General features: G+C 48.2%; 2 protein-coding genes across 2 annotated transcripts; one reads left to right on the top strand and one right to left on the bottom strand.

Annotated features, from left to right (window-relative positions):
* Window positions 1-4,552: 4,552 nt before the first annotated feature.
* Window positions 4,553-9,530, bottom strand: TMEM254 (transmembrane protein 254). Its single transcript, XM_004680703.2, has 4 exons — window positions 9,396-9,530; window positions 8,104-8,207; window positions 7,832-7,891; window positions 4,553-6,208 (listed from the first exon to the last, which is right to left on the bottom strand). Exons 1-4 carry the CDS (start codon window positions 9,483-9,485, stop codon window positions 6,088-6,090), a joined length of 375 nt encoding a protein of 124 aa, XP_004680760.1. The 5' UTR covers window positions 9,486-9,530; the 3' UTR covers window positions 4,553-6,087.
* A 3,154-nt stretch (window positions 9,531-12,684) lies between these two features.
* Window positions 12,685-23,330, top strand: SFTPD (surfactant protein D). Its single transcript, XM_004680702.2, has 8 exons — window positions 12,685-12,701; window positions 14,531-14,732; window positions 18,690-18,806; window positions 19,077-19,193; window positions 19,509-19,625; window positions 19,983-20,099; window positions 20,654-20,737; window positions 22,885-23,330. The coding sequence occupies exons 2-8, from the start codon at window positions 14,534-14,536 to the stop codon at window positions 23,259-23,261; spliced, it is 1,128 nt and encodes a 375-aa protein (XP_004680759.1). The 5' UTR covers window positions 12,685-12,701; window positions 14,531-14,533; the 3' UTR covers window positions 23,262-23,330.
* Window positions 23,331-26,203: the final 2,873 nt, after the last annotated feature.

Raw genomic sequence — 26,203 nt, 5'->3', positions numbered from 1 at the left:
ACTTCAGGTGTTTGATTTAGAAGTTATATTCTTTGTGTTCCGTATTGTATATTCACTGTGTTAAAGTCCCTTTTCATTAAAGTTTTATATGTTTTGTCTTCTTGCAGTGGATGGCAGAACCCACTTAGAGCAGGCAGGATTTTGGGGCTTCAGGGGTGTCCCTCTCCCCCTGTTCTGGAACAGATTTGGGGTGCCCTATAACAAAGTGACCTGAAGCTGTAGATCTATCAAGCTTAGATGCACATTACCCAGTAGTGGATATTTATCTTTGAAATTTTGGATCACTTGGTGATGAAAGACATTACTCTGTATTGGGTTTTGTTTGTTTGTTTATTTTTAAATGCTATTCACTATGAGTGAAGTATTTCTCTAGTCAAATACTTTTTTATATTTCCCTTCTTTGAATATTCTGATGAGTAATCGGATGCCTGTTCTTTACTTACTGTCAATATTTTACTCCATTCTTCTGTCCTCTTTTACTTCTCTTATAACGTCTTGCATGATGCAGTAGTTTTAGGTATTTTGGTTGCAAAATATTTGAATATTTTCTTTTATAGCTTCTAAGCTTTACAGCCTACTTGTGATCGCTCACATCAAGTCTATAAAAATATTTTCCAATATTTTCTCCAAATAGTTTTCCGATTTTTAAAAAAGGTATAATCTCTGTTCCATTTAGAACTTTTATGTATTGCGAGGAGAGATTCAAATTGAAATTTTTCTCTCCCAGCCCTAAAATTTCTAATGTCCTTGAGTGCATCAACCACTAATTTGAAAATAAAAAATTGTTGGTTAACTCATTTTCAAGTGGAATTCCATAAAAATAGCTATCATGCCTGTCATATGAACAAAGAAACAAAAATTAAAATCCTTATAATTTCAAGAAATATTGAAAGCATTATGTAATGCAATTCAATAGCCAGCCTCTAAGAAGCAGAAATACAAAAAACTCTTAAGACATAGAAATAAACATTTCTTAAACAAGATAATTATTTGTTTTAAATAGTTCACACATGCATGCAGGAGAAAGTAGTGAGGTATTCTTTACCTCCCTGGTGACTTAGAGGTTGAGTCTCAGTGTGTCCCTGCGCTGCTGGGCCTCAGTTTGTGAGTTCCATCCAGGCCAGGGAGCTGTTCCTTGTGCAGAGAGTGCAGCTCACTGCTCCCATCAGCAGTGTATTTCAGAAATCTGCCTATTCTGCTCCCTACTCTGCCTCTGGTGAATCCTGTCACTGCTTACCCAGCCCCTGCATCTCTGGCCTACACCCCAGTTATATGCACCAAAAAAAAAAAAAAAAAAAGGCCAGGAATGAGGGAAAGATACCACATCACCACTATTATTAATTATACATGGGCGATCAATGCAATAAAGTACAAATAAAAAGGAGACAAAATATTGCTGTTACAAGATATAGCTGCTCTCTTATAAAATCCATTAGAACTAGAAGAACTTGAATCACTCCAGAAACTGGCTGAATTTAATTTGGAAATTTATTTATTTCTTCACACTGTCAGAAATCAGCCTAAACAACTAGAGGAAAATGTCTGGGCAAGATAGTAGGTAAGGTCCCACTTTGCTTGTGTCCTTCTTCCAACATTTTCTAGAAATGACAGATGAAGTGGAAAATAGAGAAAACTGACATCAGTGCCAGGAATGAGGGAAGTATGCCAACTGCATGCCAGGTCTCAAAGCAAGTTAGTGCCAGCTGAAATTAATGACAATAAGTACCACTTACTACTATTCTGCTATTTGCTAAACTTTGACCCTACATTGTGATGAGACTGCACTTGTTACCTCACTTAATCCTTGCACCAATAAACCTATAAAGTAGGTGCCCACATCCCCATTTTGCAAATAAGGGCTATTTGGTCAAGGTTAGATGGCAGCAGACCCCAGGTTGAAAGCCAGATAGATCTAATTCTGAAATCCAGGATCTTTAGTACTCTCAGGCTTCTTGAGCCCCAGGTGAACAAGTTAGTGAGGGAATCTGCAGGAAGGTGGAGGTAAGAGACAACGGGTACTGGGTGGCGGTGGGGGTCTTCCGGTGACCAACCCTCAGGCGGGGGGAGAACACCAGTGACTGACTGCCTGCATAAGTGAAGTGCTCCAGAGGGCTGAGCTCATTCATTTCCTGCTTCCATCGCCCTAGCAGGTAGCACCAGGTTCCACAGTGACCCCAGCTGAGGCTGCAGAGCTAGGAGGTGGGCCAAGCTACAGGGGTACCACGCCAACATGTGGGATTTGCTCCCTGGGGTGCGGAGCCTCCACAGGCCGAGCTACACGGGCCTCCCACCTTGGCTCAGCCCCACAGACAAACCTGGCAGGGGTTTGCTCCCTCAACGCATGCTCAAGGCAAAGGGCCAAGGGAAGCAGGAAATAGGGCTGGCCATCTCTCCGGGAGGCATTGGGGGAAAGGCACAGGCCAGCCTTGGTGGCTGGGAGGGTCGGAGCTGCACAAAGACTCCTTGTCTGCTTGTCCTGGCACAGGCACCAACCTAGGAAGCCTTCAGCGCTGTGTGGGCCACACAACGCCCTCTCTGCAGGGATGGAAGACGGTGACTAACCTACGCCTCCCCTCCCCACCCCCAGTGATGGCTGGAGAAAGGGAGCAGTGTGGGCATGGGGTTGGGGTAGAAATGGAGTGAAAGTCGGGTGGCCAGAAAAATTGGGATTTAGAAGTTTTGTGTACTTAAAGGAATCTCCACCCTTGCTTGCTGGCAGTCCCCTCTCCTGGAAGGCAGGGAAAACCCACTCATTACGGGGAACCAGTCTTTGCTCAGTCATGTTCAGACGGGAAAACCTTGTCCTGGCTGCTATTTCAGAGGCATTTCACGCGGATGCCTTGCTTGACGTAGAGATGGAATGGTTTCTATGTAAGGAATTAGATGGTGGAGTCTATTTTAAATATGTGGATTGCTGTGTTTCTAGAGAATGTATTAATGTGAGGGGAGATTTTATGCTCTGGTTCTATTTGGAGCTTGCCATCAAAAGACAGACTGCTCGTTATGAACATAGGTTTTGGAGACCAGGGACTCTAGGTTTGATTCGCGGTTCTATCACTTGTTAAGATAATTAGCAAGATACTTAATTTCATTATGTCTCAGTTTTCTAACTTGGAAAATGGGATGGCAGCACTTAACCTCTTGGAGGGTTAAATGAAAGATTGTAAGCAAGGCTCTGTCCACGATCCCAAGTACACAGTGGGTGTCCATAGTGTTTGCACCCGTTAACCTGGAGGCCATGCTGCAGGGTTCCTGCAGATTCAGAGGGTATCATGGGACCACATTAGGCATCCCTGCCTCTGGCTGATGGAGTGTTTTGTATGACAGGATCCCAAGACAACACTAGTGACACACTGAACATTGTAATTTCATAACATATTTACTTTCAGTTTACTAGGAAATACTCTGGAATATCCAGAACATAAGCCAGGCAAACTGTCTCGCTGTGCAGATGTTAAAGTTTCGCAAATGTTATAAATCCCTCTATTCTGTGTACATGTGCAAAGTATTATTGCCATTTCTTCTCAACAATGGCAAGAAAGCCCCTGTGTCTGCAAAGTGTTTACAATACTTGTATATTGCTATGGATACATTATCAAAGGCAGGCGCCAGTAACATGAACAGGATGTTGGGGTTTAGGGCCATGAACAATGGTGGAAACTATTCTCACTGTTAATGCATCATTCTTGGGTAATAGTTGTGAAATACTTGGGAGGTGATGCATGCTGTTGAGAACATCAGATGTTTCACTCATTCCCACTAGTAGGCAACTTGGTAAAAAAATGGGGAAGTCAGAGATCCCAGATCTGCCACCAAACTGGCTTTGGTGTGATGTTGGTCATTACCTTGTCGTTTCACCCCGTGTAAAATGCAGGCTGAGAGAGTGTTTATTTGAAGATCTCTACAGTCCCTTCAGCATACTCATTGTCAGTGGACCCAAAGCATGACCTCATCTTATATTCTGAGTAGTTCAATAAAATTTCAGCAAAGTGGAGCAGATTAAGCTAGAATTTTGATGGCATCCCAAATGAGCTATGCTAGTTGGACCGGTCTGAGCTTTGCCATTTATATTTTGCTTCAAAGGCTCTGTTCTAAGCTCCTGGTCTGGGGAGTGGGGAGGGAAGTCTAGTCTCTGTGATGTTATTTGACCTTAAAAATCTATAAAATAAATGACCTGGATCATTTGCTCACTAACCTATTTTCCTCTTTGCCACAATACCCCAAAATAAGATTGTAGGATGTTACACTTTTGGCTTTTAAATAAAAAGTGAGACTCTTACTCTTACTCAGGTAAGAACCTGCTACCTAGAGTGCATCAAATAGACTGAAAAATAAAGAAAAGGATAAGTCAGAACGAAAGGAGATACTCATGTTAACCCTTTGTCAGTGGGTCTATGAGCAGCTGGTGGACACACATCCTACTTGGGGCCTTTTGCATTTATCACTTAAACTAACAAGACTCAAAACCCTGATATTTGAGTTGTACATCATTTTCAAGTGTGCGACAATCAAAAGGCATAAAAAGTCAAACAAAGCCAAACCACGATTTGATTGGAGAATTCACAGCATTTTATTCAAATTAATCCATTTCATTCAATAAGCTGTCCCTGACAATTCTCTTTGGTAAGAACCATGCTTTTAATCCTGGGCTGAATTTCCAGGAAGTTTTAGCTTTATGAACAAAAATCATTTTCCTTACCAAAAAGTAACTTTTGAATAATAAGAAAAAAAAAGGAAAGACAGTTATGTTTGTAGAAATTACTCCTTCACCAGAAACAACTCATCGTCTTTAATCTTTTAGGACTGCTTTCACTTGGAGTCTCTTTCACTTGGAGGAGGCTGTTATTCATAAACGTTTGCTTAAAATAAGTAACAGGCCACACTATACCTTGGAAGGATCACGTACATGGTCTCCCAGGAGAGGAGCCATAATGGATCTTAGGGGTCACAGGTATTTTACCAGAGCAAGAGACAGAGTCAATGACTCTCTTGCCCCAACCAGTCAGTATAACCAGGCAAATGTGACAGATAGTAACTAGCTACCTAACTCCTGGGTTAGATTCTCTAGACTAGGAATGGTTATGTGTCTGAGTGAGAAATGGACGGAGACATCTAGAGTCTGGAGAAGATGGCTTAGAATAGGAAGGTGTGAAAAAGACAGACTTCCTATCAGGGGACCCACAGCACCACGGTACAACACTAGGGTAGGGTAGCCTTTTACTTTTGAGACAAGGGTACCCTGCATGGGTATTCTAGTTGTCACATGAAAATTGTAATGGTTCTGAATGAGTTGAATGTAAAGTCAATCTCTGTGCTTTGGTCAATAAATATTGATAAAACACATGTGTGCAAGGCAGTGGGAAAAGGACTGAAGGGCAAAGTAAAGCTGGAAGTTATTCTGATTTGAAGGTACAATCTACCAATGGCCATCAGACCCCTGCACCCTACAAAGTACTGTGTCCCAGGGGCCACTCAGAGGGAAGGGGCACTTCTGACTGGCAGGAGCAGGAAAGGTGTTCCCCAGTTCTTCCCTTCAGCTGTCAGCATGTGCTTCGTTTCTCTATGTGATCACTCAATGCCTGCTCCCAGCATGTGCTCACCTCATCTTTCGCTGTGTGAGAAATGAAAGTTTGAGAGGATCAGTCCCTGTCTCACAAGTAATTACTAAATATGTGTGTGGAATGCAGATGTGTTAAAATGAAGTGTCACTTGATCTTGGGTCTGAAAAGGAGAAAAGACTGGGGAGAGGAAGATAAGATGGTGGTGCTAAGGGTAAAGGGCTTGAAGCAGAAAGTGGAACAACGGTATACTAACAGGCTCGCTCAGTGTGGGTGTCAACAAGACGAAGAGAGAGCACCCAGATAGTCGAGGACGGACCTCAGGAAGCCCTCCACCATAGTCCGAAGAACTAGAAAACTAAAATCTTTTCCTATAGTATAGTCTACTTCACCTCAACCAGAATATGCGTGAGAATGCTGTATTAGAGTTTCAACTTTCTAGAAAGTAGAAAGATCAAGTAAACAGAACACCCCCCCCTAAAAGGTCAGACTGAATGTCAACATAGAGGAAGCTTTTTAGAGATCTTCTTTAAGTTTGTTTTTGGCGTTTCGGTCTGTAAGCAATCAGGATAGAGAGAGATGCTATCCCAAACAGGAATGTTTGTAGTATCCAGCACAGTTGAGCCCAACCATTTGTGATGCCTTTATACCTAGAAAAGAATAAAAGAAAAATTTAGCCACCAGACTCTTAATGTTATAGTTTCATAGGAGTTAGTCTTTCATTTCCTTAAAATGTACTCCTTCTACTTATTGTCATTGGGTTTATTTTGCCATTTCCCTCTAGCTTCTTAACTCGAAGTTAGTTCATTTATTTTCAGTTTTGCTGTGCGTCTAAGATGGGACAATTTTTCCTGAGAAGCGGTCTTGCTACTGCCTGGAACATGGTATCTGAAAGTGCAGCTCACGTGATTTTGCTCAGCAGATGGAGTTAAAAGGCATTGGTTTGGCTTTAGAGCAAGAATTCTGAAGATGGATTAGATGTAAATCCTAGTTAGGACAACTACCAGATATGACCTTGGGTAAACTACTCACTTTCTCAGAATCAGTTTCCCCATCTGAAACATAGGACTAACCATATTTATCTCACCAAGTTTTAAAGTGATTCATGAGCTAAAATACACACAGGGGCTTAGTAAAAAGCTTTTCCCAGAATAAAAAGAAGCATCTGTCATATAGTCATTTCAATGAGGCTGTTTACAACAAAACTCTAATTAAAGTAAATGGCTTGCTACAGTCTCACCTTTATATAAATAAGTCTCATGTGGGTGACTTCTAATTTAAAAAAAATTTTAAATGTATGTAAAACAATATACTTTCCACATTAACAGATTAAAGGAGGAATATCAAAAGATTATCCTGATATATACTAAATAAATACAAATTTCACATTCACTTTTGCTAAGTTTTCAACAAATTTAGATAGAATGGAACTTCTTTATTCTGATAACTCTAGAAAAAACATGACATGAAATATCAAGGTAGTAGTAATAAAGTATCTTTAAAAGTTTTCCACTTTTCGAAGTAATACAGCAATGACAGAAGTGATAGTTAATCTTGATCAGAAAAGAATTCATTGCAAAGTAATGAGACATTATTATAACCATTTTTTCATTATACTACATACCATACTTTCTGTACAGGATATATGTACATATATTATATAAAAAACACATATATGTACATATATTATACATAAAACACAAACTTAAACAGAAATTTGTCTAGTTGCTTCATATAGCTTTAGGCTACCCTGGCATCTACTGAGTAGGGTTTAGTTATGGAGCTTTTAACTTGCATGGTATCTCAGAATTATCTGTGGAGTTTAAAATAATATATTTCCATGTCTGAAGCAAGGCCAACCGGACTGGAATCTCTGAGTCTAGAAACCAGAAAGGTGTGTTCTGCAAAAGCTCCTATAGTGGATTCATTGTGAAACCAGAGTGGAGAATTACCAACTAGGTCCACTTCTTTTCCAAATTAGAAGGTAGCCTCTTCATCTTTTGTTTTATTTGGGACCCTACAAAAAAATGTTAAAATAACAAAACAAAACAAAAAACCCCACCAAAATCAAACAAGTATTGATTAACCCAAGTGAAATTAATTCAATCATTAAATATTTACTGAGTATTCCCTCCAAGTTAGGCTCAGCATTAGGTGTGGGGATTCAGCTTATTTTGAGAGTGCTCTCAGCATACTAGTGCATGAATTATTTAAATGTAGTTACTCTCAACTTATATTAGGTAACAAAAGCAACAAGACCAAAAAACACTTACTTGCACAATACCATGGCATAGGAGGACTCTCCCACATGAATCAGCCAGGCCAGCCAAAACCTAAAAAAAAAAAAAAAAAAAAAAAAAAAAAATTGGTCTAGTTTAAGGTGATGTTTCTCTGCTGATGAGCTCTAACATAGAAACTCCAATAAGAAAGGTGCCTTAAAGTGAACTAGCATCACTCAGATATCTAAAGGCAAACACAGAGCTTCCAGATCTATAATAGGACTGGAGCAGCAGCGTCCACATCCTATTCCTGCCACTCTCCTTACCCGTTGTGCAGGAGGCTGTGATGATGGTCCACCAAGTACCGAGTGAAAGGGCCCAGGGGCCCCAGGCTCTGATAAGGGACGCTCTGAGGCCAAAAGACAACCCACTGGAAGAGAACCAGTCACAGAACACTTATTAGGTTACTTCAATCAGTGATTTTATTTTTGAGAGAGGCTATGAAATATTCTTGATACTATAGGAATGAATATAGATGAAAGAAACTCTTAAATCGTCGGGGCTTCCAGTCTATTTTCTAAAAACTATTCTTGGGAGATTGATGGTGAGCAGAGTTTTCCTCCAACTATATTCTAACTAGTCTATGATGCAGAATCTAGAACAGAGTGTACTTCTGATTGTCTTCAGGGCAAAAATGGTCAGGTTTGACAACACATTTCTAATCCCAGATCTCCTGGGCACTATCCAAATAGCTTTGACTTACTTCAAATTGTACTTAACCTCCAACTTACTTTGCAGGCTTTTCCTGTAATCTTTTAGAAACATTCTGAAGCTAGACAAAGGTCACTCACACTCTCAACAGAGATCCCGTCTTCAACTAGGCCATAACATTTATATCCTCCGAATTCTTGCCAATTAAATCCTGTTTTTCCCTAGGTTTATCACCATTTTCCAAGCGATTTCAACCTCCTGAAATATTCTGCTTTGGAAGCCCTATTCTGACTTGGCAGGCTTACAGCAGTCTGTCCATTTAGCTTTCCGTCCGCCAGATCCATTCAAACTAGTTAAGCAGTAGCAAACGCACCCAAAGGCAGGACCACTAAAGCAGAGAAAGTCCAGAGCCCACCGAACTTCCGCTTACTCCAGTAACCTAGGCAACTGCCGGAAGCGCATGCGCACGATCGCGTTCGTGCTCTTTGGCCTTCGCGGCCCCGGCGAGCCAAAATAAGTGCTTCTTCCCACCCCACGCCTCACCGCGAAATAGCCCAGTGCCAGGACTGTCACCAGAGAGGGCAAGGGTCTGGCTGCACGGAAGTAGGCGGTCGCAGCTCTGCCCGCGTCGGCCTTCGGGGCCACCATCTTGAGAGATCTGAACGCGTCTCCCGGGTGGGGTGTCGACCCCGCCCACATACTAGGAAAGCTTGGGCAGCGGGTTTCTCAGGCAGTAGAGCCGATCAACTTGTATTCTTGCTTTGTCTCCAGTGTCTGGTTGCCTTTACGCGCTGAGTTTGCGCGAGCCGAAATCGCGCAGCTTCTCGCCTGCAAGCGCGGACCCTTATAGAATGGGGGTGTTCTCCCCTCTCGCTAGGGTTTGGGGAGCAGGGGGCTGAGTCCTTACCGTGTAATAGCCAAAGGAGAGGGTTATGACGGCGCACCAGAAAAGGTTGCACCTCTGGAAGTATGCCTCATTGCCTGCTGCCTTCCCCATGGTTACAGCACCCCGGAATCGCGGGGCTGGGTACCTGTGGGCTAGAGAAAGGCCGCTGCACTGGGGCGGAGCCTTGGGGAGTGCTCCTCCCTTCCTTCCGGAGGGAGATTTGTGTGGATTCCGAAACGGAGATAGTGCTGCCGCTCCGGGGATCTAGCGTGGTAGACTGTTCTTTTGGTCAAGGGGACTTCTGGCTGAATGTCACTTTCCTAGGCTTAAGATAAAGGTGCTGGGCTTGAGGGTGCTTTACACCTGTGACCAGAGTCTAATATTATGTTGAATAACTAGTGAAGGTGGCCGTCCTTGTCTGGTACCTGGTCTTAGAGAAAAACTTCCTGTTGAGTATGATGTTAGCTGTGGGTTTGTCATATGTGGCCTTTATTGTGTTGATGATACGTCCCTTCGTCCCCATTTTTGGGTGAGTTTTTTATCACACATGGATGCTGAATCTTTTTATCAGGTGCCTTCTCTGCTTCTATTGATATGATCATATAGTTTATATTTCCTTTTGTTGATGTCGTGAATTACTTTGATTCTTGGCTGGTGTTTCCCCCCACCCACCCTCCCACACCCCCCAAATTTTAGTATATAATACTCTTTCCTGGTCATATTCTACTGGGGGGTACTTTGTGGGCCCTGGGCCTGCCACAGGGACTTGTAGCCCTTGAAAAATATATTGCTTTGGTCTGTAAATCACGGTACTAAACCAATCACTGTAAATTACTCTGACCACGCTTTGGTTACTTTAAGAGGGCTGCCTTTTTAGTTGCTGACAGGTTCATTTCAGAGGGCTGCCTCCTGCAGTGGCTGGCACCACCAGCCTTGATACTCTGGATATTTTTAGAAGTGTGGATATTGTTTACTGTACCCATCCGGAACACCTATGCAGAGCTTACAGTCACTTTCTTTCCTAAATATAATCGTTTCCGCTTGTCCCCTCCCCACATCATTGGCTCACATCAGGGACCTCACTTTACTGTCTCTATGACACAGCTCTGAACTCTCCAACAGGGCATCTGGCGGGACTTTCGTTTCCTTGGCTGGTCACAAGTCTCTGACTTTATTGACCAGTGGTCTTTTATAATTTTTGCTCCTTCAGTTACAGAGTGGCAGTTGGATTCCCAAGGGGACTTCCTTTCTGCCAGAGGCATTTACTGCTTTAAAGTCTCAGCTATGGAGCCATGACTTTCTGCTTAACAACTAAGCTCACCCAGCCGTGCTGCCCATGATTGTTAACATGGGGAATCAGATGCCTTCACCCATGGCTGATTCACCTTATAAAGTCACCCTATTATTTAGGTTTTCTCCAACAATTTAGAATTCTCTTGCAAATTTAAAATGTCCTTAATCTGGGCCCTCCCTGGTGGTGCAATGGGCTAAAGCACAGCACTGCAAGCAAGCAGAAGCCAGTTCAGTGCAGTTCAATCTCCAGCCCCTGATTGATCCATATGGTGGGTCAGACTTCTCCTGACTAACCCTCTCCTGACCGGCCCCTTGCTCCCCTCAGCAGTGTAGTCGATCTGCCTGTTCTGCTCCCCCCTCAGTCTCTGGTGAAGCTTCTCACTGCCCCTGCACCTCTAGCCCACACCACAGTTCTGTATGCATAAATAAATAAATCTTTAAAAAAAAAAACAGTAAAATGTCCATAATCTCACCATTCAAAATTCATTGATTACCCAGTTGGGGTAATGTGACTCCTTGGCTGTAGATTTCCCTGGTCCAGACCCCCTATGCTGGTGCTGGCCCAAGCTTAGCCACTTCATATGCAAATTCCAGTGGACCATAGTATTATTGGATTGCTCCTTCTAACCATAACTCTCCAGACAAAGTAGAAAATAATTCCGGGTAGATCTTGGATAACAGCCCCTTGTCAATTGTGTAATATGTGGGTTTTTTCCTGCCATTCCATAGGATGAGTTTTTGATCTACTTGTATTTTCTCTCAATGTGTCAAAGCTTTTTGAGGTCATCTCAATTGTTTATTTTTGCTTTTATTTCCCGAGCCATAGGGTTCCCTTTCCAAAAACATCTTTATTATTGATGCAATAAAAGGTATCATCAGTGTTGTCTTTTATATATGTAATTGTTACACATTTTATATCCAAATCTTTAATCCATCTGGAATTTATTTTAGTGTGTTGCATTATTGAGCAATTCAACCTCTTTGTTTCATATGTGGCCTTCCAGTTTCCCAGAACCATTTGTTAGAGACTCTCCTTTCCCCATTATAAGGCTTGCAATATGGAAACAGGAGACCTTCTCTAGCTGCTGAGGGAATCTGGCATCATAGATTCTACACTACACAGGAGATGCTCCCAAGGAGTATCAAAAGCCAGGGGTAAATCAGCACCACCCATGGGGTGGCTGAAGGAAAGGCCTGGAGACATGGGCTTCAGGTGTGGACATCCGCAGAGAACTGAAGGACAAGTAAAGTCACAGACATTAGAAGACGCAGACAACCACAGTCAGAGTGAGAGGGCCTCACATTGCTGGAAGCTGGAATGGCTTCCAGTAGCCTATGAGCTTCTCCAAGGGCTCTAGAGCTTTGCTTAGACAAACACAGCGAGGGAGGCGGGGCAAGGACAGGGATGTTCAGGGAAGGCCATCCCACAAAAGGACAGAGGGTGTGATAATGTGGTGTAAGAAGAGTGACCCCTGTCACGTGGCAGCCCCTCCATCCCTGCTGCCCCAGAAGGGGATCTACACCAACCTCTGCAGCACATCTACCTGCCGCACCCTGCCCAGCTATGCTAAGGAGTTCCTGGCTCTTTCCCAGGCAGTGAGCTTGAGATGAAAGAGGAAGAGAAGTGGGCACTGTGGATCCTGGCTCTTGGGAACTGCAGAGGCAGGCTGCTCTTGCAGTAGTTATTGCTCATTATACCACTTGCTGGTCTCCTCTGGATCTCGGGCTCCTGGACATCTGTAAAATACAGACACCGATGATGCCACTTCAATCACCCGTCTGCACTGAGGAGCACATGTGGGCATGGACTGAAGGTGATATGTGCACAGTGTTATGAATACCAGTGGCAGGTTTCCAAACCCAGGGGGTGAGAGTGAATGAGTCAACAAAGAAGAAAATTGCCCCACTTCTTGAAGAAAGTTCTCCAAAAGCTGGGACTGGGCAGCTCAGGTTACAGGGCAGGTATAAATAGCCAGCGCCTGCCAAGGAAAGGCTGTTTTGCCTGGAGACCCTGGAGTCCTGGAGAAAAGAACTGTGAGTGTCTCTGTCATTGCCTCTCATTTTTTCCTTAGTGCCCCGTGATTAAACACACCGTCTTTGAGGAAGGCCGGGGCTGTGTCCTGTTCTAGCATAGATGTGGTTGTGGAAAGTGGGGGGGGAGGGGGGGGAGCTGGTTGGATGATAGGGACCTCTCTTCTCCTCTCTCTGCTCCCTTTACTCAATGGGAGATTTGCATTCCTGGCTGGGGGAGAGTGAATAAGTGGGGGATGACACCCAACTAGACCCTGGGCACCATTGTTTGGAAGCCTCAGTGAAAAAACCCAATTCCAGCTTCTTTCTCAGCTCTTTTCCATCCCTGAATTCTTCAGAAAGAAGAGAAACAGACCAGGCATTCTCAGCCCACCCTGGGACTGGGGGACAGGGATAAATATAGCTAGTCTTTACTTGAAAAATATATAACTGGACTGGGTCTCTATGGCTTTCCAACCAATATCCCCAGGGACCATTTTTTGGTTCCCAATGAAATCTTAGTTTGAGAAATTGGCATACACTGAGCACTGTGGAGGAGTGGTGGTTTCCATGTCACTTGGAGCCATAGGGAAGACTATGTATTGTTTTACGTTCTACTGCAGATGTGGTGCAGGAACCAGAGCTGAGGCAGCTGGGCGTCGAGGTCCTTGCTCCAGCCTGGGTCCTTCTGTCTCCACATGCAAGCCTCTGCCAAGACAGGTGCAGCAAAGCTGCCACTGGCCTGTGAACCTCGCTGCATGTTCTAGAGACTCCCAGGATGCCAGGGGAAGCAGTGAAGTGAAAGAGGCTAGTGCAAAATAGGGGTTGTCCACAGACCAGAACCCCAAACTAGAGAAGGCACTTTTTTGGCCAGGAAGCTCCTTGCCTGCCATCGCCTCTGCCTCCCTGGGACCTCCTTTCCTTTGCCCAGTGCACTGGCTTTATTCTCAGCCTCTGCAACTCCTGCAGGCCCATCCCTTACTCAACCCTTTGCAGCTTCTCTCTGAGAGGGGGGTGAAGGCTAACATTGGCATTATCCTGGCCCTGCACATACCCTGACCTCAGGTGGTAACTGGCTGCCCTATGGACACATGCTCTTTCCTCTCCCCTCTTCCCCTAGCTAAACTTCCCCTGCATGGGTGCATCTCCCATGTCCCCTCTTCCAAGGCTTCTGGGAGATCTGGTCAGAATGCTAGTTATCCCGGGATCCTCCAGCTATTAATTAGTATCTCTGAGAGCTTTCACCTGGAACTTCTCACTGAGATAGTGTCAGTATAGGAACAGGAGATCTGGCAAACAAGTCACCACCACCAATGCTGTGCTCAGAACAGATGCCACTGGGTGCTCGGGTCTCTGCTTCCTTCTGAGACCAGCTCTTCAGACCTGCAGTGCTAAGCTGCTGAGGCAGCAGGGGTGAGGAAGGGATTGCCTGTGGCAGTTAGGTCACCTACCGTAATGGCACTGAGAGGGAATGGAGGTTCAAGGCGGGGAAAGTCCTGTACAGTGGTACTCAAGGAACTCCAGATTTGACAGATGGCTTCAGTGAGCAAAATTACTTCTGAACACCCCCTGCCGATGGCAGTGCCCATGGGAGGGCACAGGAGGGACCTCACAGGGCAGCTGAGACCAGATGGATGCTGCCGTCAACCATGGCCAAGTTTCAGCGGGAAAATCACATCCTCCCCAGCCAGGTGTATGCTCACCTTGCTCCTACACTGCTTTCCGAGTCCTGCTGCTCCCAGTCCCCAGGAGGGAGAGAAGGTGGGGGAAGAGCTTCTCCTGACCTCTGAGAGCTGGGCCAGGCTAACCATGTCTCAGAACCAAGAGCGTCTCTTTTCTGTTCATCTGCCTAGGCCATGCTTCTCCTCCCTCTCTCCGTGCTGATCGTGCTCACACAGTCCCCGGGGGCACTGGCAGCAGAAATGAAGACCTATGCCCCGAGATCCGCGACCAACGCCTGCACTCTGGTCATGTGTAACCCCTCAGAGACTGGTCTGCCGGGTCGCGATGGCCGGGACGGGAGAGAGGGCCCCCGGGGCGAGAAGGGGGATCCAGGTAGAGCCGGGGCGGGGGCCTGTCCTGTGGGGAGGGGCGGGCATCAGGATCATCAGCAGCAGCAACCCTGCCTCTTCTGTCCTGGGAGCCTCAGAGTGACTTCTTCCCAAGGGGGTGCTTTCCTCCAAACATTCAGGCCTCTGAAACACCCCTGTACCAGTTGGCACATGGCTGGCTGCCCAGTCCGGGTGCCTCCGTCCACCTCTCAGCAGCTGGATTCCTCCCAAGGACCTTCTCATTCTTCCCATTCCAAGAATGGGCAAGTAGTAAATCACTGGTGTTTAGGGGCCTCTAGACCCCTGTTCCAGCTCTTGGCCACTGTAAATCCTTATTAGATGGTGCTTGTGCATGCAGGTGAGAAAGGACGAGGCTCTGTGGTGCCATACTCAGATCTGATGAAAAGGATTTGCCCTGCATTCGTTATGGAGAGAAGGAAAGAGAGCTCATGTTTCTTTGTCTGTGCTTAGCAGTTCACTTGAGTAATCATTTAATCCTACCTGAAATCTTTTTTTTTTTTAAAGATTTATTTATGCATATAAGAACTGGGTTGTAGGCCAGAGGTGCAGGGGCAGTGAGAGGATTCACCAGAGACAGAGTGGGGAGCAGAACAGGCAGATCTACTGAAATACACTGCTAAGGGGAGCAGTGGGTGGGTCAGGAGAGGTCTGCTGTGCATGTGAGTCAGCTCCCCGGCCAAAGGCAATCCAACTCATCCTGCAGTGGCTGACTGTAGCTTGTTAGGGCTGTGTCTTTAACCCCTGCACCACCAGGGAGGCCCCTAGCTGAAATCTTACCAGGGGTGGATTAGTGTCATTTGGCAAGTAAGAGAATTTGGATATAGAAGGCCCTGCCCCTAAAGGCCACACAGTGTGCTGAGACTCACTCTGCTCGCCTGTAAATGGGAGTATCTGCCACCCAATGGCAAATGAGAGTATCTGCCACTCAATGACAAATGACTGTTGTTTTCAGGGTAAAGTTCCTGCTGTACAATCAGGTACATCTTCCCGAGGTTTCCAAAGATGCTGATCATTGAGGGAATTACCTGAGAAATACTGGCCTGAGGGATCTTTTTGGCAAGAAGGACTCAATGAAGCAGCAAGGATGAAGGGACCCCAGGCAAGGGGTGAGGCCTATGCAGGGGTCAGCTGTGTTCTTCACCTTCCTGGGGCTGCACTTTAGTTAGAGAGGAAGGAAACTCACAGCGCTTCAGCCACAAAGAATCTGTAAGATTCCCAGGCTTTGTAGAGAAAAGGGCAAACAAGTATCTGTGTATCCTTACAGGCAGAAGAAGACTCCCAGCATGCATGGGTCAGGGCTTTGGGGGTGCCAGATAGAAGGGAACTTGGAGGCAGCCAGGGTGGGCTCCAAGATGCGCGCTTCCGGAGACTGCCAGCTCTCTCCGGTTCTCAGGCTCTGGACTGCATCCCTGGGCCCCTGTAACAGTCAGCCCTGAGCCTGTGGCCTGGAGGGTGGCGGAGACCTCCAGCTGCCTCACCCCAGCACAGGCCTGCCGTTAGGTTGGCGCTTGGAGAGAGCAGCACCCAGCCCAGCTGGAGACCAAATTAGTGACTTCAGTCACTCAATCGCTATGAATCAAAGAATTTCCTGGAGTGCTTGGAGCACCCTCAGATTCCTGACTCAAGTGGGGCTGGGTGGGACCACTTGTGAAACTTCCCCTACACAATCAGATACAGACAGCCCCAAGAACCTGCAGTAAAGATGAGAGACAGACCCTGGAGCAGAGGTGAGGGTGCCCTGGGGTGCTGCCCCAGCCACTGCACAGAGCCCCAGTAGGGCCTGGGTTCGGAGGTTTCCCTTACTCATCCTCTGTGCAGCGGGTCTGGGCTGCTCCAATAAGCTCTATATTGAGTATTTGAATTTTTATTATCTCTTTCTATGTAGCGGAACTTTATGGTCTTTGAAAAAAAAGGATTGATGTTTGGTCTTTCACAACTCATGCCAGCATTTAGTGCCTCATGCAGAGTAGAAGCTCAGTGTAGTGAATAAAATGAGTTCACTCATTAAAATGAGTGAACTTATGAATGAGTGAATGAATGTAAGATGCAAGGAGAAGGGAATTTCAGTAACAACTGGCCAAACTGCTTGTCCACAAAGCTTCACCTTAGGTGCCACTAGGGTTCAGGGCTAGACCTTTGGGGGGTGTTGGGATGCAAAACTAGTTCATAGAGAGGCTCAGAGCTTGCTGTTGAAGTGACCCCCTCCTCAGTGCTCCCATGGCCTCTGTGCTCTGCACACCAACCTCTAGACATCGCTTTTCCTAACCTCTCTGCCTACTATCATCCTAGCCAGTGTGGACCCCAAAAGTCATCTCTGTCCCCAGCATAGTTTGTGCTGGTTCATCCTAAAACCCTCAATTCCATTTCCGCCTCACTCATAATTCTAAGTAAAAGCAGGACACAATGTCCAACAGAGCCCCTCAGCCACCATCATGTTTTTAAAACAAATTGTTTTGAACCAAGTGTGTATAGCATGCTTTTATCACTTATCACACAATAATTTGTTCTGTTTTCTATAGCTTCAAGAGCATTTTATCTGGCCTTTTGTGTTGAATGTACTTGAGCTGTAACATTATATTAGTTTCTGGCGTACAACACAACAATTCTCTTTGTATATATTGCGAAATGGTCAGTGTAAGTCTAGTTAACACTCATCATCCCACATAATAGCAGTTTTTTTTTTCTTGAGATGAGAACTTTTTTCCCTTACATTTTAAAAGGACAGGTTTATGAGGAACAAGAGAAAGAAAAAAAGACATGGCACAGCTGCAGGTGGGCAGAAAGCTTTTGCTGCTGCTTTGTAAAGGGAAAGTGTTTGTGAGAAGAAACACCTGCAATAATCCTGGGCGGGCGGGACAGTTGCGTAGGGATGAGACCTTTTAAAATCTACTCTTTGCAATTTTCAAATGAACTATCATTAACTGTAGCACCACACTGCACATGCCCTCCCCCAGACATTTATTTTGTAACTGGAGGTTTGTACCTTTTGACTCCCTTCACCCATTTTGCCTGGCCGACAATACCACCTCTGCCAGCCACCCGTCCGTTGTTGGCCTCTATGAGTTTGCTGGTTCTGTTTGTTTCGATTCTGTGTATAAGTCACATTATATCATATTGGTCTCTGCCCGACTTATTTTACCCAGCAGAGAGTCCTAAAGCTTCATCACTTGTCACCAACTCCCTTCTTTTCTAATGGCTGAATGCTATTTCCTCTGTGCCCCTCACACTTTCTGCATCCATTATCGCCCTCCCCCCCACGACAGCCTGCCTCCTGGCTGCCACGGTCTCAGCTGCCAGAAACGAGGCTGCAGTTAGATGGTGCATATGTTTTCTCAAGTTAGTGTTCTTGTTTCTTCCACCCAGAATTGGAATTCCTGGAGCATATGGTATTCCATTTTTAACATTTCGAGGCGCCTCTGTATTGTTTCCCACAGCTACTGCTCCAACATACATTCACAACAGCTTCCTTTTCTCCAACCCCCACGATCACTGGCTACCTCTTGTCTTTTTGCTAAAGCCAATCTGACGGGTGTGAGGTGACAGCTCCTGTGGTTTGGATTTGTTATTTCCCTGATGATTAGTGGCAGGTGTCATTTCTGTTATAAACTGTGATTCTGAGAAAGGGAGAGCCAGGAGTCCACCACCAGGGGTAAATGCAGACACTGCCCGCTTGAACACAGTGGCCAGGAAGATGCACAGTATGGGGACTCTGACAGGCTGGCTCAAGTCCACCTCTCACTCTGGCAAGTTGTTTTCTCACTTATTAAATGGGAGTGTGGGCCTCCATTTGCTGGGTCCCCTCTGGACTGAGGAGTGTGGAGGTGGAGTTTCTATACCCTTTGCAACCCCGAAGGGATGAATGCCAGGGGTCTGGTCCTTCAGCATGCTGGCTTCTGCTGGCTCAGAGCTGGTTTCATATCCATTTCTTCTGCTGCTACAGGTTTGCCAGGACCTATAGGGCAAGCGGGGATGCCGGGACCAGCTGGCCCAGTTGGAGCCAAAGGAGACAATGGCTCTGTTGGAGAACCGGGACCCAAAGGGGACTCTGGAGCATGTGGTGAGCCGCTGGGTGCGGGACGCAGAAGTCTGCAGGCAGTGCTGTGGCCCCAGAGCTAGGCCAGCAGGCACGAACAGATCTCATCCAGGAAGGCGAAACAGGCCATCCTGAGGGTGGCCCGGGGCTGCTTGAAGGCAAACTGGAATTACCGTTGGGTGTTATCTTTAGGATGAAGACCTGCCTCTCCCACTTCTCTCCTCTTTCACATCGCATCATGCACTCCCACTCCAAGAAGTCCTAGTGTCACTGATGGCTGGTCCCTTTCCCCAGGACCGCCAGGACTGCCAGGTTTACCTGGCCCAGCGGGAAGAGAGGGCCCTTCAGGGAGGCAGGGGAACACAGGAGCACAAGGCAAACCGGGCCCAAAAGGAGAAGCTGGGCCCAAAGGTAAGTGGCTGGTGTGTGTCCTTTTGGGAGGGAGATGAGAGGAACTCACGCTGGCCTGTGACGCATCCCAGGACGTGCACTGAAAGCAGAGCCCAGGCCGTCAGCTCTGGCTTTGACCCCTTCTGCCCACACCCCCACATCGACAAGATTTCCTGTTGCCCTTCACAGAGGAAGCCCAGGCAGTAAGGAGTGTGGTCTCCCTAGTTCTCTCTCCCCCTGGAGCTCTGGGTGAAAATCTCTGCCCACTCTGAGGAAGTGATAGGTGCTGAATATGCTGTCAGCAGTGTTCATCGTCCCAATTTATTCCTCCCTCAGGAGAAGTGGGTGCCCCTGGCGTGCAAGGATCTGCAGGGGCAAGAGGCCCCACAGGACTTAAAGGAGACAAAGGTGCCTCTGGTGAGCATGGAGCCCCTGGAAATGTGGGGGCAGCAGGTGAGTATGGAGAAAGCGAGGGCAGGGCTGTATATCTCGTGGGTTCTGCCAGCCCCTTCCACCACTGTCACCCAACAAGTCAGAGCGGGTGTTGCTGGGGATGGGAAGTCTTTACCCAAGGAGGGTGCATTGGTGTGCTCTGAGGCCTGGGTACATCTAGGGCCAGTGTGTGTGAGCAGTCAAATGAATTATCCCCAGGGAAGTTTGGCTGTTGGGGGCGGGGTAGGCAGTGCGTGGGTGGGTTCCACAGTCTGTATGTGGGGGAAGGATGTGCTGAGCAACAGGGCAGTTCTTACACTGGGAGGGTGAAAATGTTGGAAAGTGCACAGAGCATACCCAACTCTCCTCTGTTCCCAGGGCCACCTGGAGCGATGGGTCCACAGGGATCGCCAGGAGCCAGGGGTCCCCCGGGACTGAAGGGGGACCGAGGTGCCCCTGGTGACAAAGGAGTGAAAGGAGAGAGTGGACTTCCAGGTAAGGTAGCACCCACAGCTGTGAGAGCCCCTGCTAGGCAAGCGGGGACAGAAGAGCCCCTCTTCTGCTCAGGACATACCTCCCCACGTCAGCCCCTTCGATTGCAGGTGGCGGGTGGGAAGCAGAAAAGATGGTGGGCAGGGAGGAGGGGGGTCCTGAGCAGCTTTGTCATCTGCTCACCAGGAAAAGCGTAGTTTCCTCCCCCCACTCAGAGGATGGCTTTGACCTCCAATAACCCAGTGGCTGGGGAGGACTTAAGGAGCATGCATCCAGGCCGCCTCCTTCCAGATAAAGGGTCCCAGAATTTAGAGTTAAAATGTCACCTGCTTGAGAGTCATGAGGTGCGGAGACCTGCTCAGGGGACAGCTAGTTCAAGGCATGACCGCAGGAAGCTGGAGGATGGCAGGGGTGGTGGTTCAGCAGATGTGGGCTTCCCTGGAGTCATGCCCAGCCCCTCACCCTACCCCCAATATGTGCCTGCAGGAGTTCACCCTTCCCTTGAGCTGAGCCCAGGTTGTGTGGCCAAGTCTTCACTCAGCCTCTCTTTCCTGCAGACATCGCTGCTCTGAGGCAGCAGGTGGAAACCTTACAGCAACAGGTGAAACACCTTCAGGAGGTCTCCTCTCGGAACGAGAAAGGTGAGATTCTGGGCCTCAACGTGTGGCAGGCACTGAAGTGAGACCCCAGACTGGGTTGATTGGGTCAGGGCCTGGGCCCTGGATTGGAATGGGCTGGAGTTGTATTTAGGGCTGACTTGGGACTGAGACAGGCACAGGGCTCAGAAAGGTCTGGGCAGAGCATGCAGCTGTGCGCTCCAGGATCTGGGAGAGGGTGCATCCAGAGATGCAGCCATGGCAGTAGTTTCAGGCTGATGGAAGCTGGCCATGGTGGAGGCTCTCTGGCTGCAGAACCCTCCCTACTCCACAGCATCAGCACTGCCTGAGACCTGAGGCTGACCAGTGTCCTGAGCAGGCCAAGAGACCTTCCTCCTGCTCACGCTGTGCTGATTCCGTGACAGACAAGGAATCAGACCCAGCGTACTTTGCTCAGCACCCTGGGGCCAGGTGTATGAGTGCCCAGAGATGTTGCTCACAGCCCACGGCAGCAGAGACTCCAGCACTGTCCTGAGAGCTGGGGCTGGGCAACTGTCCTAGGTGTGTGACCTTGTTGCCAAGGTCAGCAGGGTCAAGGTCAGTGGTCATCATGCCCCTCATACAGAGGGCCTGGCAGGGGGCAGACTGCCGCTGGGCTCTCGCCACTGCTGGGCTCTCCCAGTAAGCCTCAGAGGTTTAAAGCAGATAGTCTTCCCAAACCCCGCAACCCCTGGAAGTCAGAGGCCTTCAGGAGCACATGAGTGAGGCCCCGGGCCTTCTGGAATCTCTCCCTCAATCTTCAATCCCTTCCCTCCTCTGCTTTCCCTGGTCTTGCCTTGTGTCCACATCACTCAGCAAATTTTATTCATAAAAAAAAAGTTTTCTGGGCCCTCCCTGGTGGTACAGCGGGCTAAAGCCACTGCAGCATGCATTCGATCTCTGGCCCCAGAGGTGACCCACATGGCGTGGCAGACCTCTCTTGACCCGCCCGCTGCTCCCCTCAGTAGTGTGCTTCAGTAGATCTGCTCCCCGCTCTGTCTCTGGTGAATGCTATCACCACCCCTTTACTTTTGGCCTGTACCCCAGTTCTGTAAGCATAAATAAATAAATCTTTAAAAAAAGAAAAGTTTTCTGAAGGAGTAGAGCTGAAGGCTGTACTTTTTTTTGGTTGGCTCCTAAGCACCCCAGCCAGCTAAGTACCTGGGTGCCAAGGAGAAAAGCCAAGCATTGGTTTGTTTTCCTGTGCCCACAGGCTGTGTCAAGTCCCCCACTCATGTACACCCTGATGCACCAAAGGCGAACATGCACTTAGGCCCTGCCACACCTGTGTGTACCTCAGGGCCACCACACACCCCACACGCCTGTACCCATGAGAATACATGCATGCACACCAAAAGATGCACATGCACCCAGTGAGACAACCCGAAAGAGAAGTGACCTTTCCCTGGCCCATCTGGATAGTCATTTACAGTGCAGCCAGTGTGGGTTGCACCCCGATTCCCAAACAGCGCTCTCTGCATCACTCAGAAACTGCTGCAGACTACATTTCCCTCGCCCAAGTCCTTCTAGCTCTTCATAGTGACTGAAAGAACTGATTCTTTTCTTTTTTTAAATATTTACTTATTTATGCATATAAGAACTGGGGTGCAGATCAGAGGCGTGGGAAGAAGACAGGGAGCAGAACAGGCCGATCAGCTGAAATTCACTGCTGAGGGGAGCAGCGGGTGGGTCAGGAGAGGTCTGCTGCGCCATGTGGGTCAGCTCCCTGGCTGGGGATTGAACACGTGCTGCAGTGACTGTGGCCAGCTTCACAGTGCTGCGCTTTCCCTGTTGTGCCACTAGGGAGGGGCCCTGAAAGAACTGATTCTCGCAGAAAACACTGGGTGAAGCAGAGCAGACATGTCTAAGCTTCAGTGTCAGATCAACCAGGCTTAGTTCTCAACTCTACCTGTGAGGGCTGTGTGACTTTGGGCCTCTTCCTTAGCCACTCTGAGCCCTGGCTTCTATCTGCCCGCAGAGACCACGGTGCATCCTCACAGGTGCAGCGTGAGCTGGGGCTGCTCTGACCTAAGTGCCTTTCTTTCATCCCAGGTGGAGCCCTGTTCCCCCAAGAACAGGTCTCAGCACCCCTGAGCTTTGGCAGGGGCTCCCATGCCCCACCCCCACCCCACCTTGCTCTCCTCTTCTCCTAGCGGGGCTCTTCCCCAAGGGCCGAAGTGTGGGCAAGAAGATCTTCAAGACAGGAGGCTTTGAAAAGGTTTTCGAGGAGGCACGGAACGTGTGCACACAGGCGGGGGGACAGATGGCCACCCCTCGCTCCGCCGCGGAGAACATGGCCTTGCTGCAGCTGGTAGCCGCTGAGAACAAGGCTGCTTTCCTGGGCATGACTGACATCCAGACGGAGGGAAAGTTCATCTACCCCACTGGGGAGCCCCTGGCCTACACCAACTGGGCCCCGGGGGAGCCCAACAACAACGGCAAGGCCGAGAACTGCGTGGAGCTCTTGACCAACGGCAAGTGGAATGACAAGTCTTGCCAAGAGCAGCGCCTGGTGGTCTGCGAGTTCTGAGTCCTGGGGCTGAGGGGGCGGAGGGGCCCAGACCCGTGTGCTGCCAGCACTTCCAATAAAAAGCTGACACCTGTGCTCAGGGGCTGGGCTTCCCACAGAGCTGTGTGACCCGTCAGGGGGTCGGCTCCCACAGATGCCAGTCTCAAGCGCAAAACCAAGCTGGCTGCATGCTGGAAGCCCTGCCAGAGGAGCGGCCAGCCTGCTCCCCCTGACGCACAGGGGACATTAAGTGAGTCCTCTTCTGCCTGCCTCCTCCCGCTCCTGCTCCTTCCTTCCACTCCTCCTCAAATTCTCTGCTTTGCTGGTCCTCATCTCGCTCTCAGGACACCAGCTCTTAACTTATCCCTATGACTCCTCCTTCTCTCTCTTTGTTAGACCCTCCTCTTCTTGCTACTTAATGGTGGAGGCTCAACCCTACCTGACCACAGAGACGTGTACCTCATCTTGGGTCTCCCCTCTCCTTACACTCACTGCAGGGGTGAGCTCATTCTGTCCTTTGGCTCCAAATTCCTTCTCCAGGCAGATGACTCCTGCACCCCAGACTCCATTGGTGAATGCACACAGCCCCTGCTCCCTGGGCTGGGGGCTATCAGTGGCTGCCTCTTGCCTCATAACACAGCATAGACTGGGGGGCTGGGAGAATGCTGCCTCCAGTGACCCCCCCCCGCAGTGGCTGCCTCATCCCAGCATTGCTGCCTGCTGGGTCTGTCCCATGGCTGCCTCTTGGCTCAATGGAAAGAGCAGCAGTCACACCCTTCCTGCTCCACCTGAAATCTCAGAGTGTGCAGCCACACTCAGATTCCCTCCAACCCTCTTTTCTGTCAGGAACATTCTTTTCCACCTCTAGTGATCATCTAGTTAAGCCCTCTTTGTTTTACAGTCATGGAAAACATGGGAAGGGGGAGGGAACTGTGTGAGATCACAGGAGGTATCACTGCTCAAACTGGGTCCTGACAAAGGTCATCTGACCCCAAAGCTTATACTTGCAACCTGTAACATTTTAAGCCAAGTCTTCTGTAGGGTTAGGAGGTTTTCAGGACACCCAGCTATGGCTTGTGTGATCAGGATGACACCCGGATGGCACAGGCTCACAAGAAACCAGGCACTCTGCCTGGGCTCCCAGGGTCCTGGACTCCTGCCCTTTCTGGCTCTTCAACAGACCTCAGAGCCCCCACCCTCTTCCCAACACTGAGGCAGCCACATCCTACGCGTACGGGACAGCGTGCCTGAAGGCAAAGGCAATACTGAAAAAGTGCTCAATTCCTGGCAGCTTTGGAAATATTCATTACACAATAATGAGCAAACAGCTCTTCAGAGCAGAGGCCACTCTTGGACACACTTGTCGAGGGGCTTTAGAAAGACCTTTTCCATGGCAAGTCAGAGAAAAATAACCAGATTAATTTAAACCAATGAGAAACATCCCCCCCCCCCCGAATAATGGAGAGCTCTGAACTGACTCAAGAAGATGGGGCCGGACTGGAGGCAGCAGCAAGTCTGCACCTTCTTTCTGGCCCCTTCCTCACCCTCATACCTGTGCCTCCACCCCGCCTTCCCTGCTTTCCACACCAACTTCCCACTCCCTCAGCTGTCCAGCCTCAGGGGACGATGAGTCACAGAGATTGCCACACAAAGATCAGAAACTCTTCCTCCATCAATCGATTCAAAATTCCTGTGAGAATCAACCACTCTGTCTCGTATGCCCAGCTCTGGCCCAATCAGCTAGAACCAGAGGTGGGACCACACGGGGTGATCTGGCTGCTGGGATCCAGGTGAGGTCAAGGTGGTCTGCCAGACCCTCTAAAAGTGATCACTACCCTTCCCGGTGCTCAAACCGAGCCTATTTCTTGACAAGAGCTAAAGAAGATGCCACTCTTGTGACTAAGTTGGGAGAAAAGAAAACCCACCCCCGGTTTGGAAGGCCAGGGCAGCTGATACCCCACACCCTAGGGGGCAGCTTCAGACCCACCTGCAGAGGGACTATGGGGGCGGGTGTGCTCTCCAGCATGAGAACAAGTAAGGAGGGTGGGCTCTGCAGACGGCCTGATGAGAGTAGAGAACGGGTATGAGTATCTCAGAAAATTTGCATCCTAGCTCCTTGACCACACTGGCCTCTCCTGTACTGTAATATTCACCGGCAAAGATCAACACGGATCTTAATCAGTATCGCCCCAATCATAAACAGTTAGCAGCCAAGTAGAGCCAGGAGCAACTCCTACGTTCTCAGGAGATGTTGTGGCCTGTAAGTGCCCACTGACAACATGGGGAACAGCCTCGTATCCTCTGTGTCTGGAAAGGGGTGCACAGCAGTTTCATAGGGATACCCCTATTCAGTTTGATAGTATTTTCTCATGCCTCCTCCTAGTTCTCAACCCTCCTGTTGCCATACCAGCCCACAACCTTGTGCCCAGCCAGTAGGGAGCCGCTAACACCTGTCACTGTTCTTAGGTCCCCTTGTTCTAAGACACGAGGCACTGAGTTGCTGATGGTCAGAGCATCTCAACCACGCTCACCTTCCGGCTGTCACTGTATCGAGCTTTGCGGTCTGCTGACCTTCCCAGTCACCTATGTTTTATATACCAGAGCAAAGAAACCAGGTGTCTGTTGGGAGGATAAGATATTAGTTTAGATGTCAAAAATCTAATCTGAGAGGCCTGCTTTTTGCTTCTGCGGTGAATCTGAAATGTGGGTGTATTTGAAGTTGCTGTGCAATTCACTTTTGGGGAACCTGGGCAAATACATGAAAGAAACCAGGTGTCTGTTGGGAGGATAGAATATTAGTTTAGATGTCAAAAATCTATCCAGGACCTGGATATGGTCCCACCCTCACAGAAGCTATAGATCTGCACCTAATACTAACTGGGAGCCAGAGAGCTGTGTCTAGCAGAAGGCCTACAGGCGTTCAGCCAGTGGGTTCAGGACGCGGGGATGGATGTTAAAACCTG

Source organism: Condylura cristata, unplaced genomic scaffold (assembly GCF_000260355.1).
Source record: "Condylura cristata isolate star-nosed mole 26May11 unplaced genomic scaffold, ConCri1.0 scaffold00011, whole genome shotgun sequence".
Taxonomy (NCBI): domain Eukaryota; kingdom Metazoa; phylum Chordata; class Mammalia; order Eulipotyphla; family Talpidae; genus Condylura; species Condylura cristata.
This window is presented reverse-complemented; position numbering and strand designations above follow the sequence as displayed.

Coding starts and splice junctions, on each gene's coding strand:
- TMEM254 (XM_004680703.2), bottom strand. CDS start 9,485: ATGGGGAAGGCAGCAGGCAATGAGGCATACTTCCAGAGGTGCAACCTT. Junction 7,892..8,103: donor CACAGCCTCCTGCACAACGG/GTAAGGAGAGTG, acceptor TTTTTTTTTTAG/GTTTTGGCTGGCCTGGCTGA. Junction 6,209..7,831: donor TATGCCATGGTATTGTGCAA/GTAAGTGTTTTT, acceptor ATTCTTTTCTAG/GTATAAAGGCATCACAAATG.
- SFTPD (XM_004680702.2), top strand. CDS start 14,534: ATGCTTCTCCTCCCTCTCTCCGTGCTGATCGTGCTCACACAGTCCCCG. Junction 18,807..19,076: donor AGGGGACTCTGGAGCATGTG/GTGAGCCGCTGG, acceptor CCCTTTCCCCAG/GACCGCCAGGACTGCCAGGT. Junction 20,100..20,653: donor AGGAGAGAGTGGACTTCCAG/GTAAGGTAGCAC, acceptor TCTTTCCTGCAG/ACATCGCTGCTCTGAGGCAG.